Consider the following 14,834-nt stretch of genomic DNA (forward strand, 5'->3'; position numbering starts at 1 on the left):
ACTATGACAGTTGTCACCTTTTAATTTATTTTAACGATTCAACAAGAGATTTCAAACAATCTTCTGGATTGAGAGCAACGACTCACAAAGCAAAACTAAAGACAAAAAATGATCTTGGTTTATGCTCATGGCTCTGGAAGCCTGTGGAGTGCAACTTGTCATGAAGCCCATGTAATATGACTGCTTCCTTTATGCTCAAAGGATTCACTGGGGACTTCACTACTTCCATACAGGAAACAGAGCCTCCTGTATCTGAACAAAAACTAAGAAATATCTTTCTTTTCTTTTTACAATGCAGAATATTGTTAAAAAAAAAAAAAGCTGCAGAACAGGAAATGTTGCTAATCATACTAATACTGTATTTAGCTGTAGGAAAAATATTACTAAAACAAGTCAGAAGATAACTTGCAGGTAGTGATAAAAAAAGAAATTTGGTGCACAGAGGCATAAATACTTAATGGTTAATGTTTGTTTTATTTTTAATTTTTTAAAAAGATTTTATTTATTTGAGAGAGAAAGAGAACACACACGTGTGGGGGGAGGGGCAGAAAGAGAATCTCAAGCTGACTCCATGCTGAGTGGGGAACCTGACATGGGGCTCGATCTCACGACCCTGAGATAATGACCTGAATCTAATGCTTAACCAACTGAGCCACCCAGGTGCCCCTTAATGTTTGTAATTGTAAGAGCACCATCAGTCTCCCAACTGGATTATTTACACCTTTTTTACTCTTCACTACCAATAATTCTCAGGACCCACAGAAGCCTTCACAATAAACATGTAGTTTTTTTCTACTCCAGTTATAATAAATATGGTTGGCTGCAAAATTCTAGAGAAGTAAGCTGTCATTTGTCAAACAATTCGCCCGAGGTACACAGACTTGGGATACTTTTCCTTAAGAGCCGGCCACTGAACAATGAAGTAATCGGAGAGGTGAAACAGAATCTTTCCGGACAGGGATAAGTGTTCTACTCGGCAGATGCTTTCAACATAGACAATGATCACTTTCTTTATTCCTAGAATCCCAAGGAGAAGGGCAGATATGCAGATAGGAACACATGTTCCTGGTCCATTACACAACACCTTAAAAAAAAAAAAAATTGAAGGTCAAATTAACATAACACCAATCTGAATGAGGCATTTAAAATGAAAAACAGTCACATCTTAGAGGAGATTTTTTTATTATTCTAACCCTTGAATTATTCTGTGTCAAGATCTAGTATGAAGGAAACACATGCACTCAGGAGCCAGGCAGGGCTGTGTTGCTGGCTCTCCTGCTTACCAACTGTGTGGCTTGGGGCAAATAGCTTAACTTCTCTGGGCCTGAGTGGTGTGCCCCGTGCTACCAGAGGTGTCTAGCACAGCCAGACCTAGTGCTCAGCCAGCGTTCATTGGACCTGTGTGTGCTGCTCTTCTCCAGATGTTTTGTGGATCTTGAATGTCACACAAAAACACAGAAGACAGATAAAGTCAGCTGTGAGTCATTGTTTTCTCATGTATCAACTTGTTCTTACTAATTTTTTAAAATCATCCTTCTAACAGCTGGAGCACTGACATGTAAGATATAGGAGAAAAAATGTCTTTAAATGACTATGTGGAGTATCTTTGTGGGATAGAGAATCTTTTAGGAGTTCAATTCAACAGATGGGATATTTGAGAGAAGGTTACGAAATGAATGAGATATTTTCCTCCAGAAAATTTAATCTGTGCTTGTGGTCCAGAGTTTAATGCTTTTGAATTCTGCTAATTTTTGTAGAAAGCCACTGGTTAAAAACAATTTAGCTGGCAAAAACAACAAAAGAAATAAAAATTCGACTCCTAGAGCAACTGAAAAGAATTTTAGAAGTCTTTTAAGAAAATGAGAGGAAACCTATTTCACGGAATTGTTGGTAAGGTAATTTATTATTACTTTCAGAGAAAAAAGTATTTGCACAAACATCTTAATCATATGCTCATACAGACAGACTGAATTAGTAAAACCTACCAAAGCATTTTTTTTAAAGTAGGCTCCATACCTAGCGTGGAACCTGACCCAGGGCTTGAACTCATGACCCTGAGATGAAGACCTGCGCTGAGATCAAGAGTCAGATGCCTAAGCAACTGAGATACTGAGGTGCCCCAATAAAGCATTTTTTTATACCACAAATGATAAAACAGGAGAGTTGTGGTTGTCTATGTATGCCTGTTGGACATTATCTACCACATCACATGGTGTTCCCAGAACGAAGTCCGCAAAACTTATCAGATATCAAGAAATCTTAGAGTTGAAAGGGTCTCCAGACACACTGCCCCACCATCTTGGCATTTCAGATTCTCCCAGATGGACAAACTGCCAGGGCTTAAGACACCTCCAGGGCTCTTAAGGGTTTGATACAAGTTATATTACCTAGGCTCCACCCTTCCTGAAGGCATGACCACCTGGCACACCATTCACAGAGCTTTGGGAAGAGAGAAGGTAGTCTGCTTCAGGTGAGAACCAATCTTCTTTGTGCCATCCTTAGAGTGTCTACCTACAATTTAACTTCCTGTTTTTATGAAGAATTTTTGTTCAGTTTTCCTTGAATCACCAGCCATTAAGCTGCTTTTCAGACTAGTCTGAATCCCTACTGAGTTGCCCCTAGAACCTTTCTTCACAGACCCTCAAGGCAGAGAACTAGAAAGAAAATGGAACTGAGAGTCAGGAACAGGGTTCAGTCAGCTTGGGCAACAACAGTAAAGAGAGTCACCACCTCGGCTCTCACCACCACTCTTTATCAACAACTCATGGTGGCCAGGAACGGTCCTAAACATTTCACAAGCATAATTTCAATTACTCCTCACAGCAATCATTTGAGGCAAGTTTTATTGTCCCTTTTGTAGAAAAGGAAACTGAAGTACAGAGAGATTGGGCAAGTTGGCTTATCACACGTTTAGGAGTGGAGGAGTTCTTTTTTTTTTTTAATTATTATTTTTAAAAATATTTATTTATTTGAGAGAGAGGGGAGACAGAGAGCACAGTGGGGAGAGGTAGAGGGGGAGAGCAGAGAATCCAGAGCAGATGCCCTGCTGAGCATGGAACCTGATGCGGGGCTCCATCTCACGACCCTGTGATCAGGACCCGAGCAGAAATCATGAATCAGATGCTTAACCGACTGAGCCAGCCAGGTGCCCCAGGAGTGGAGGAGTTCTAGTGCTTCAGTCACTTTTTCTCTTGTGACTCAGTTACCATACACCAGGCGAGACTGGGCTGAATGACCTTCCCTGTCAGCTCCAGGATTCTTTTTTTAATTCAACGATGTTAATTTGCCTCTAGTGTTGTCTTAGGCCTAAATTAGAAGATTGTTCTGAATCCTTTCAGGGTTTAGAATTCCAAAAATCCTATTAATGCAAGGTTTCTCAATAGTGGCATTATTGACATTTTGGACAGGATAATTTTTCATTGTGGTGGCCTGTCCTGCACATTGTAGGATGTCTAATAGCATCCCTGGCCTCTACCCACAAGATTCCAGTAGTCAAGACAATTAAGAATGTCTGCAGGCATTGCCAAATGTCTGCAGTGGGGAATCACTGCATTAATGTGTTCCCTAAACCCAGGATTATTTGTTGCTTTCTCAATCTTTTTCTCCATTGTACAGAATAAAAGAAAAACTACAGCTAAAAAATAACATAAAGATTACTTGTTGGGTCTTCAATGTCACAGAAATATTTTCATGTTTGTTGCTGTTAAAAAATGTACATATCCACATGTGTTCATCTCACTCTCTGTATACACAAACTGTGAACACCCTGATAGAAATGTCTGTATACAGGCAGGGAAATGATGGGGCATTGGTGGGAGATGTATAGCAACCTGCTATAGATCAGAAGCAGAAACTGAAGATAAAAGTCAAAGTTAAAGGTATTCATTTGTTTATCTCTGTCATATCTTTATTTTGAAGCACCTTACTATATTAAGTCCTAGGTATGATAAAACCATAAATCAAGTATTTTTAAAAAAGGAAAATTAATCTCAAGGAAAATTTAGGATAAGGAAAGCTATTCTCATTAGCCACAGGTTTTAATTCCGAGTTTTATAGAAGCCTAGGCAAACGTATTTAAAAATTGTGGATTATGGAGTTTCTGCTATTTAATGAAGGAGATCAGAAAGTCTTATTCCAAGCACTGAACAAAACAGAAGTAAAAAAAGATGTTAAACAATGTTACACAATATAATGATTGACGATGTCTTTTAAATTTTATAATAAACACAGAAATAATCTTTATATTTTTATTTCTTAAATGGACATTATTGATCAATGTGGAGGGCCTTGCTTTTATTCTCTCTTCTCCTCACTACCTTATAAGCTCCTTATTGGCAGAGTCGATGTCTTGGACTATTTATATTCTGTACCTGGAACAAAAAAGGTACTCACTGAATTTTTCTCAAAAGAAAGAGTGGGGTATAAAGGAGGAGGAAATCCTTCTTTGTCTATTGTACATGGAGTCAAATGCTTTATTTGCTATATTGAACTCTGTCATATGCACTTATTATAAACATGATGACTGTTAACTGACAGTTTTAAAAAACCATCTCCCCTAAAAAAAAGCCCTAAAACAAAACAAAAAAATCCCAAGCATCCCACATCCATTTGCCTTTTCTCCAGGGGAACCACTGTATCTCTCAACCTAAGTGCTGGGGTAGACTCCATACTCAACTCCAAGGAGAGGACCTATGACTCCAGTCTAAACAGACATGGCATCAAATTTCTCTGACAAAAGTCATTTGTTCAGGGAAGAGCACCTCACCCAGTTAGAAATCACAAGATATAGTGGGACATTTGTTGGGGTTGCTGAGAGAGCAGTGCTTTTTCTGCTATCCTGGGACCTAGAAGGGGGTAGGCCTGGCACCGTTAACATTTGTCTTGCTGCCATGAGAATGAAGCCATCACAAAGTAGAACAGAGTGGAGCTGAGACATGAAGACAGGCCAGGTCCCAAAGGTGGCATTTATGATCCATGAATCCAGCTGTGCCTGAAGGAAACCAGATCCATCCCTAGACTTGCCAGGTATGTGAGGGAATACATTCCGTTTTTGCTTTAGCAGTATGAATCAGGACTTCTGTCGGTAGTAATAAAAAGTGTACTAACTGACATAGCTCTTTATTTTGTCTAACTCCCTGACGAGCCTCTGAGTATTTGCAGTGCCGAATGGTAGGTGTTCAATACGTGCCTGCAAGATGAAATAACACATCAATAAATAAACTTCTCTGACAGTAGAAAATCCAAGAGCTGTACCAAGACTAATACAACTTATAGGTTTGGAGAACAGAAGGAGGTCAGGGCTAATATAAATATGAATCACGAGGGTGGATGAGCCGGATCAAGGATCAATAGTTACAAGAGGATCGTTGTTCTGTAGATTTGGGTCATCACAGGTCAAGTCCCATTGGCTGAAACACAACATCAGCGTGTATGAAGCGATGCAGTTAACCTGGGTAGTCTGAACTCAGCTCCCATACACAGAAAATGGGCCAGGGCCTTTGGGGTCCTGGACTGGTTTGACGATAAGAGACCATGAAGTTGAGAGTGAGTCAACAGGGAGCATGCGAAGGTGAGGCTGAAAGCCAGATGGAGAGTCTGATTCTGCTGACTCTAATTGCAGGGAATGGACAGAGAGGCAGAATCTAACTCTTGAGGTACCGCTGGTCTGAATGCCAGACTTTGAAACAGCCTCTTGCTGGTGGAGGCAGAGGTTGGAGAGAGCTCATGAACCGCAGGAACAGAGCTGCAAGGAAGGCTCTGTGGAGCTCCGAGGATCATGGATAAAGCTGGAGAACTGGAGCCCACTGTCACAGCTGAGTAGGCTCAGACGGGATGTCTCCATGAAGGCCACAGGTTTCAAAAGCAATGCTTCTGTTTATAGGATATTGGCTCTACTTTCTAGACAGGTGAATGGGGAGATGTGAAGGGAGCAAACACCGAGGTGTAGGAACAATTCCAGAGACACAGGGAGAAAAACAGCTTGGATGTAAGGCTTAATGGGAAACAAAGTCAGACGAGGGGCTTAAGAATGTACCTTCTTATTTTAGAAAGATAAAAAAACCACAAGGTCATCTGACTTAGCCTGCCCAAACAGTGTGCCAAAGATAAGGAATCATGTTTCTTGTAGTCATCAAAGCTACAAAGATAGAGATCCTTAGGTGTGGCCAAGAGAAGAGTAATGGAAACCTCTGATAAGGCTATTTCAGCAAATCTTTGGGCTAAAATACAGGGCAGGGGAAGAGTGAGCCCAGGAGGAGGGAAGCTCCAATAGGAGCTGGGTGAGGTAGCAGGCAAGAGCCGACGACTCTCTGTGAACATGAAGAGCCCCGGGAACACACTGGTGGGGAGGGAGGAACTTACTGTACAGAAAAGAGTTGAGTTCTTTCAATACCAGCATCAAAGAGTTAGAATATGGGGTGTTTAGTTTGAGTTTGGGTTGGGAAAAACTACTTTTTGAGGACATGACAAGGGATAAAAATGATGGCACCAGAAGTGTGCCCCTAGCCAATTTTCTTTTAAATACTTGAATAATTTTCAGCTCAATGTGAAAACTACAAAAAGCATAAAGAAAAAGAGTAATCCTTCCAATCGCATCAATCTGTTAACATTCTCTTTCAAAGAATGTCTTTATATAAACATTTATATATTTTACTATAAAATAGGATCGTATGTGCACACACATAATTGTGAGAGCTTGTATATAAACATTGTAAAGTTCTCTTAAGCTATAGTTCTGTGTGCTATACAAAGTTTTTTTTTTTTTTTAAATCCATGATTTTTAATGACTGTATATACTTAATCCTATGGATATCTCATAATTCAATGAACTTTTCCCTTATTGGTAGAAATTTAGACTAGTATGTTTTTTTTTTCCCCTGTTCTAAATCATGTTGCTTAAACATCTTTGTATATATGATTCTTAAGGTTTTAATTTTGGATTGCACTATGTTCCAGAGTTCTTGCTGAGGGAGAGGTCAGAAGAAACAGCTTCAAGGACTTAAGGAAGTTGTACAAAGTTTAATAAAACAACTGTCATGAATTGGGAATGGGCCATGTGGTGTTTTGGTTCTGCGCCTGCCTAAATTTGTTTGAGCAATTTCTCACTGAACTGTGGCAGCAAGCTGAGCCCACCTCTCAGAGCACAAGTGAGACTCCTTTCTGGGCCTGCTTTGTAGCTCGTGGACAGGCCAGTAACCTGGCCAGATGTTTCTGCCTAGATCGGACCAGGAGCTAGTGGTATGGAAAAGCAGCTCTGGAGGAGACACTTTTCTTGTGGCAAAGGTGCCATTGCAAGAGTCTCCTATCCAATTCCAGTCATGGCAGTTGCCGTGTTCACTGTCCAGCAGTGGCGGCAGCACTGTCCTCCCAAACCAGCCCTACGGCCATGGAACTTTGGCCATGGTCCTAGCTGCTCAGTTCCCACCTGGTCCTTCCATGTTTTCTAATCCTACTGTATTAGCTTTCTCAGTAATCCTGAGAGCTCTTCTTTTAAGGTTCCGAACCCAATTCCAAAGTGTTTGTATGTGTGTGTGGGGGGGTGGTTTCCCTATACACAACACTAAGCAGTTTTCGGATACCAGCAGTCTAACTGAGAATTCAACTCAGTCTTGACATGATCTATCCAGAGACAGTACCAGATTCCACAGGTTAAAGGTTCAGTCCTGCACGACTGGCTCTCACCCCTTACTTCAGACACCTGTAAAAAGCCCCAGGCTGTTACCTGTGCTTCTGACAGACAGGCTACAGACTGGAAGTTAGAACAACCTCCTCCCTATGTTCTTTTAATTTGCTAGAGCCGCTTGCAGCACCAGGGAAACAATTATACTCACCATTTTTATTAAAGGATATGATAAAGATATGAATAAACAGCCAGATGAAGAGATTCATAGAGTGAAGTATGGCATGCCACTCTCCACAATCTCCCAAATGTTCAGAAGTTCTCGGAACCCAGATCTTTGGGCTTTGATGAAGACCTCATTACATGGTCATGACTAAGTCATCGGCCACTGGCTGATTTAACCTCCAGTGCCCTCTTCCCTCCTCCGAGATGGGAGGGTGGGGGAAACTTGAAAATTCCAGCCCTCTAATCACGGGGTTGGTCCTCCCGGCAACCAGGACCCAAAAATCACCTTCATTAATATAACAAAAGACTCCTTCATTGCCCTATCACAGGAAATTCCAAGGGTTTTAGGAGCCTTGAGCCAGGAACCTTGGACTAAGACCAAATACATTACAAAAAATACATATAGTCATTCAGATGACCAAGTGTGTATTTCTTATAAATCATAAAACTGTAGCTCTTCAGAGCCTTTCACTAAATTCTCTTTCTGTTTCTGTCAGCCAGAGTGGATTTTTACGGTTTGTTACCAAGAACCCAGACTAGTAGGGAAAGAACAAAGGCTTTGAGAGTAGCAAATGCAGAGTTAGAGGAGGAGTGGATCATGTCAGAACAGGCCTAGCATTTGCTCAGGCAGGGCTAGGAGCGCTAAACTGTGAGCACAGGAAGCAGACATAGTGAAACACGGATGAGGATGAGGCCGTAAGAAGGGCCAGGCAGGCAAGCACTCCAGCAGGGGAAGGATAGGTGCATGGCCTCATTCGGACAAGGAGGAGGGGAAGATGAGTGAGAGAACAGCTCAGAAAACTGGGGAGAGAAGCATCTGAGAATAATCCAGAGAGTGAGGAAGAAACTCCAGTTGGAGAGCAGGTGGTTTGTAACATGTGGCTGAAGAGGTTACTGTCAAGCACCAGAAGGCTGGGGTAAAGCCTGAGCAAAGGCAGCGCCGAGGGTCCGAGAGCCGAGGAGGTGGACAGCAGGAAGGAAAAGGATGTGTAGCAGATGGGATGACGTATTCCTTGGCTCACAATACGGTACAGTGCATTTCTTCTTTTTTATGTATAGTTAATCATCTGAGTATTAACAGTTAAACAGAAACATCTAAATATCAAAAACAACGTGAAATAACCAAATAAAATCCTAAACACTAGAATCACCGGCTATTTATGGACCTCAAGGTCTCTTACAATTCCATTGCTAACACTGAATTTTCAGAGTTGTCATCTTTATGCATATAGCATTTTTGAGGTCTACTTTTCCAATTTGATCGCTGCTTTCCTTCCATGTTCTACACAGGCATTTGCTGCTTTGCTGCACAAATATGCCACGGTCCACCGGATACTTCCCTACTTCTCTAGAACCAGGGAGAGCTTTCATCTTCTTTTAAACCATATCAAAAAGGTAAGTAAATTATAAACTGTCTTTATGTAGGCTCATGTGCTCATGTTGTAAGGACACTGACTATATTGCTGGTTCCTCAAAAGATCAGTTACTTGCATCTTCCTTGGTTACAACTCAAAACAACTGTTCCTAATGTAAATTAGGTTCCTGGACCCAGTTCCAATGTGTATGTGTGTGTTTGTGTGTGTTCGCACGTGTGTACGCTTCCCCACATTGACAATGATCCAGACACCATCTGGATGTCCTACTATTTAATTCCATTCTGACACTACTCACAGACAGAATCAGATTCCTTGGGTAAAAGGCTCAGTCCCACAAAACCGCCCTCCACTTCAGACAGCAGTCCCAAGCCCAGGATGTTACTGGTGCTTCTGACTGGCTAACAGGCTACAAACTGGAGGCTCCAACCACCTGCCTGAACTCAGGATACCACCTGCAGGTCCAAGTTGTTACCAGTACTTCTGACTCAATGGCTGTAAATCAGAGGTTCCCATGATCTCCTCCTTGGGTTCAATTAATTACCTAGAATGGCTCATGGAACCCAGAAAAATCCATTTACTCAACAGATTATGGATTTATTACAAAGGATGTTAAAGGATATGAATCAACAGCCAGATGAGGAGATATACAAGGAAGGTATAGGGAAAGGGCATGCCAGGCTTCCAGGCCCTGTCAGAGCTTGCCATTCTCCTCAAATCTCCATGTGTTCACTAACCTAGAAGCTCTCTGAGCCCCATCTTCTTGGGTTTTTATGGAGGTTTTGTTACATAGCCATGATTGAGCAAATCATTGGCCACTGGCAATGGATGGAACCTCCAGGTCCCCTCCCCTCCCTGGAAGTTGGGACTGAATATTCAAACCCTCTTATCACATGTCTCGCTACACTGGTAACCAGCCTGCAACTTAGGGGATTTCTAAAACAAAACAAAAATAGCAAAACAAAACAAAACAACCCCAAAACCTTTATCGCTCCCATCATTTAGATAATTCCAAGGGTTATTGAGGAGCTTTCAGTCAGGAACTGTGGCTGAAGACCAAATATACAGGAGAATACATTTTGGTCACCTGAGTGACCAAATACACCCTTTTCTTCTAAATCACAATAGAAAAAAGAGCAGTAAACTTTGGTCCTGTGGGATCTTTCCCAACTGATTAAGTTCCCTACACTGACACTTCAACACTGACTACTCCAGTTCAGCCAGAACATTCTCACTCATACTGCATTCACATGATCCATCAAGAAGCTGGACAACATGGGCCAGGGGTTTACAATCACACAGACCCGGGCTGGCTGTCCCACAGCAATGTTACCAGGAACAAAATGCTCATCTATTCCATGGCTCATTTTCCTCACTTATGGATCACTTCATTCAAGAAATACTTATTGAGCAAAGATAATATGCCAGGCACCATTGTGGGTATTAGAGATGTACTAGTGAACAGAAGCCTGAAAGCGTACATTCCAGTGGGCAGACAGAAAGTAACAGGTGCATGTATGAACATATAACATAAAGCATGATAAGGAGACAGTAGGTATGGAGGTCAAGGTAGATGTGGGAGGAGGGGATTTGAGAGCAAATATCTGATGAAGTGGTATGGTCTTCCGAGTGAATCAGACATTGTTAGAGCAAGAGGCAGGAAAGAGGAGACAGGTTTTGTGGACTGACTGTAAGTCACCGAGGGCCAATGAAAAGTATTGGTGGGTTAGAGGGGTGGGTGCTTGAGACAAATTATATTTTAACAGAGTTTTTAAACTCTGCTTCAGGGGTTTGACTTCTAGTGGCACCTACTGGAGACAAAGATACGGAGGGCCAGATGACCCTAGTCAGATGTCCTTGTGGGGAGGCGAACAATAAACTCTAAAGTATTCTCTTTCTTGGGGGTTTGTAGTGGTGAGGCAGAGAATGTTAGGGGTGGGGAAGAGTAATCAATGAGAAACAGAACACAAGGAAAATAGCATCTATGTAATAGTGTTACTGTAAGATTAAATGAGATAATACATGTAAAGCATCTAACATAGTGGCCCATGGTGAAAATCCAGTAAATGGCAGCTATTATTATAATCTATCCAAAGGTCAAGTAGTGTAATTGTGGCATTTTTCAAACTCTTAAGAGTGTTCATACGGCTTTTCTTTGTCACAGGCATAACACTGACTTGGCATGATTTATCCTACCCTTCAGAGGGTCCCTTGTAAGAGTAGACCCAACCATCCATTTTGGTCTCTTTAACTTCCAGTCATATTTTTTGCCCTGCCTGCTCCACTCCAAGTGACGCTTGTGTAAAAAAATGAAGGAAGGAGCCTGATGATCAGCAGTGGTATTTTCTGGATTTGCACAGACGGTAGATGACTGAAGGATTCTTGAATGTCCCTGCTCTGGGTCTGCGGAGCCCCAGTAGTGTACTTCCCAGCCTGTGTTGAAATGACCGTGAAAGCTGATGGCCATAACACAGTCAACAAGCCTGATAACATGATGAATAAGCCTACTCTTGTTCATTTCAAAACAGGAGTTGGCTATTTTCCCCTTGCATGGGAAACTAGAATTCCCAACCTTCTGGTGACCTTCCTGATTTGTGGGTTTGGATTTAGCAACAGGGATGCTAGCTAAACAGGTGGCAGAGACACGCTGGTATCAGGCTCCAGTGTCCTCTCCACAACTCAGGGACACTTAGCTGTAGTTTCAGTGCATGTTAGTATGGTCCTGCAGACAAGGCTCCACACGCTTTTGGCACTCTGCACATGATGACAGCCAACCCTCCCACCGTAAGTGCAGAGTAGGCAAAAAGCACTCAGCGGTTGTATGGAACACACTGGGTTGGCATTTCATTGCCTTGTCCTGATCTCCCATCATAAAAAAAGTAAATACAGGGAGACCTGGGTGGCTCAGTTGGTTAAGCACCTGCCTTCAGTGAGGGTCATGATCCCAGGGTCCTGGGATTGAGCCCCACCCTTCAGGCTTCCTTGGTCCTGTGGTCTGGTTAAGCCACACCTGCTTTGTATCATTATTAAAGATCATTGTCAGGCTAAACCAAACATTGTTTTCCTAACCCTTCCTGGAAGCAGTTGAGGAAACTGAATCTTTTAGTTTTCCTGTTCTCAGGACCAAATGGTTAAGGTGACGTTTCCTGCCTTCTTGTTTTTTTTTTTTTTGTTTGTTTGTTTTGTTTTTCTTTGTTTTCATTGTATTTTCAACAGTCTGAAATTATTTCACAGAGATCTTTGAATTGTACTAATTCCGTATTTTTTCCTTTTGCTTTCCCTACGCCCTATACTCAGTAGCTCTCCCAAAAGCACAGATTGCTACTGCTAGATGCAGACTCTGGGAGTCATTTATTTCAATCCTCTCCCTGTTACCTGACAAAGAAGGGCAAGACCTTGACCTTTACAGGCACCTACTATTGCCAGGCACAGAGCCTGTGTAGCCCATTTTGCATTAATTACCTCACTTAAACCCTATAATCACCTCTGAGGTGGGTGCTGTTATCCTCATGTTTTGGACAAGAAAACTAAGGCACACAGAAATCAAATAAGATCACACAGACAAGACTCAAACACAGCCTGGGGTGCTCCCGTTTACCATCTTGGTCTGGCACTGTCCTGCACCTGTCAACCAGATCTGGTGTTAGCTGGAAGTGGCTCAACGCCAGGTTGGCTCCAGGGCAGATAGGACGCAGGGAGTTTAACTGAAAGTGAAATTTTGGCAATTGTTACTAATATTTTATAGCTTTAAAGGAGAAATTAATGGCAAACTGTAACATGCCATTGGACTAGGATGGATTAGAAAAGCTTTTCAGTAGATTAAATAGGAAAATGGTAAACATTTTTATAAGAGAAGGGAGTATTCATTCTAAACAGGAAGAACTGGCTTGATCAGAGCAATTATGTAATTCCTGACTTTCATCAAGGCCCCTTCTTAACTAGATAAGTGATATTTTCCTCATGATCCTTAATTTTTTTTTCCATGTAGTTATGTATAAAATTTCTATCTTGGGGCACCTGGGTGGCTCAGTTGTTAAGCATCTGCCTTTGGCTCAGGTCATGCTTCCAGGGACCTGGGATACAGCCCCACATTGGGCTCCCTGCTCAGCGGAGAGCCTGTTTCTCTCTCTCCTGCCTGTCCCTCTCCCAAATAAATAAAATCTTAAAAAAAAAACTTCTATCTTGTTGAACTGAAAATAGTCAGCAATTTTCCATAGATAATTTATGCCCAGATTATTTTGGTAGTACAGGCATATCTTGTTTTATTGCACTTTGCTTTATTGTGTTTCACAGATACTGTGGTTTTTGTTTTTGCTTTTGTCTTCAACAAACTGAAGGCCTGCGGCAGCCCTGTGTGGAGCAAGGTTATCATTGCTGGTTTTCCAACAGTACTTGCTCAGTTCATGTCTCTGTGTCACATTTGGTAATTCTTACAGTGTTTTAAACTTTTTCATTTTTATTATATTTGTTATGGTGATCTGTGATCACTGATCATGATGTTACTACTATCATTGTTTGAGGAGCCACGAATCTTACCCATAAAAAAATCGCAAACTTAATTGATAAATTTGCTATCCCAACTGCTCTACCACTGGCCATTGCCTTCGTCTCTCTCCCTTTCCTTGGGCTTCCCTGTTTCCTGAGCCACTATGATTTTGAAATTAGGCTGCTTAATAACCCTACCAGAGCCTCTAAGTAGTCAAGTGAAAGAAGAGTCATACATTTCTCCCTGTAAATCAAAAGCTGCAAATGATTAAGCTTAGTGAGGAAGGCATGTTGAAAGCCAAGACAGGCCAAAAGTTGCTGAACAGTCAGCCAAGTTGTGAATGCAAAAGAAAAGTTCTTGAAGAAAATTAAAGGTGCTACTCCAGTGAACACGCAAATGATAAGAAAGCAAAACGGCCTTACTGCTGTTATGGAGAAGGTTGTAGTGATCTGGATAGAAGTTCAAATCAGCCACAACATTTCCTTAAGCCAAAGCCTGCACTGAGGACTCTTTCCTGTTATACACTCAAAAGACAGGAACATTTGTAGGAACTGAGAGAAGCAATTCAATTCTAGTGAAGTTGTTTCATGAGATTTAAGGAAGAAGCCATCTCTCTAACATATGAGTGCAAGGTGACACATCAAGCTCCAAGTGATCCAGAAGATCCCACTAAAGTTAGTCATGAAGGGGACTATGCCAAACAAGATTTTCAATGTAGACAAAGTAGCCTTCTATTGGAAGATGTCATCTAGGATGTTCATTGCTAGAGAGAACTCAATGCATGGCTTGAAGGCTTCAAAGACAGGCTCACTCTCTTGTTAGGTGTTAAAGGAGCTGGTGACTTGAAGTCGAAGCCAGTACGATTCTGAAAACCCCAGAGTCCTCAAGAATTTTGCTACACCTACTGTGCCTGTGCTCTAGAAATGGAAAAACAAAGCCTGGATGATAGTACATCTGTTTATAACATAATGTACTGAACATTTTAAGCCCACTATTGAGACCTCCTGCTCAGAAAAAAAAAAGATTTCTTTTCAAAATATGACTGCTCATTGACAATGCACCTGGTCACCCAAGAGCTCTGATGGAGATGGACGAGATGAGTGTTGTTTTCATGCTAAAACAGCATCCCTTC

At 41.7% G+C, this 14,834-nt stretch overlaps 2 protein-coding genes across 2 annotated transcripts in view; one reads left to right on the forward strand and one right to left on the reverse strand.

Annotated features, from left to right (window-relative positions):
• Positions 1-454: 454 nt before the first annotated feature.
• ALG14 (ALG14 UDP-N-acetylglucosaminyltransferase subunit) overlaps positions 455-14,834 on the reverse strand; it is an 87,997-nt gene continuing 73,617 nt past the window's right edge. Inside the window, exon 4 of the mRNA XM_082688761.1 lies at positions 455-1,084. Within this exon, the coding sequence (XP_082544887.1) occupies positions 854-1,084 (231 nt within the window). The 3' untranslated portion in view covers positions 455-853. The remainder of the gene's footprint in view (positions 1,085-14,834) is intronic.
• LOC309843337 (uncharacterized protein) overlaps positions 8,382-14,834 on the forward strand; it is a 16,285-nt gene continuing 9,832 nt past the window's right edge. The window contains exons 1-2 of the mRNA XM_082688762.1: positions 8,382-8,871; positions 9,134-9,238. Of these exons, the coding sequence (XP_082544888.1) occupies positions 8,845-8,871; positions 9,134-9,238 (132 nt within the window). The 5' untranslated portion in view covers positions 8,382-8,844. The remainder of the gene's footprint in view (positions 8,872-9,133; positions 9,239-14,834) is intronic.

The sequence above is a fragment of the Mustela nivalis genome (assembly GCF_964662115.1).
Source record: "Mustela nivalis genome assembly, chromosome: 10".
In the NCBI taxonomy this organism is placed as follows: domain Eukaryota; kingdom Metazoa; phylum Chordata; class Mammalia; order Carnivora; family Mustelidae; genus Mustela; species Mustela nivalis.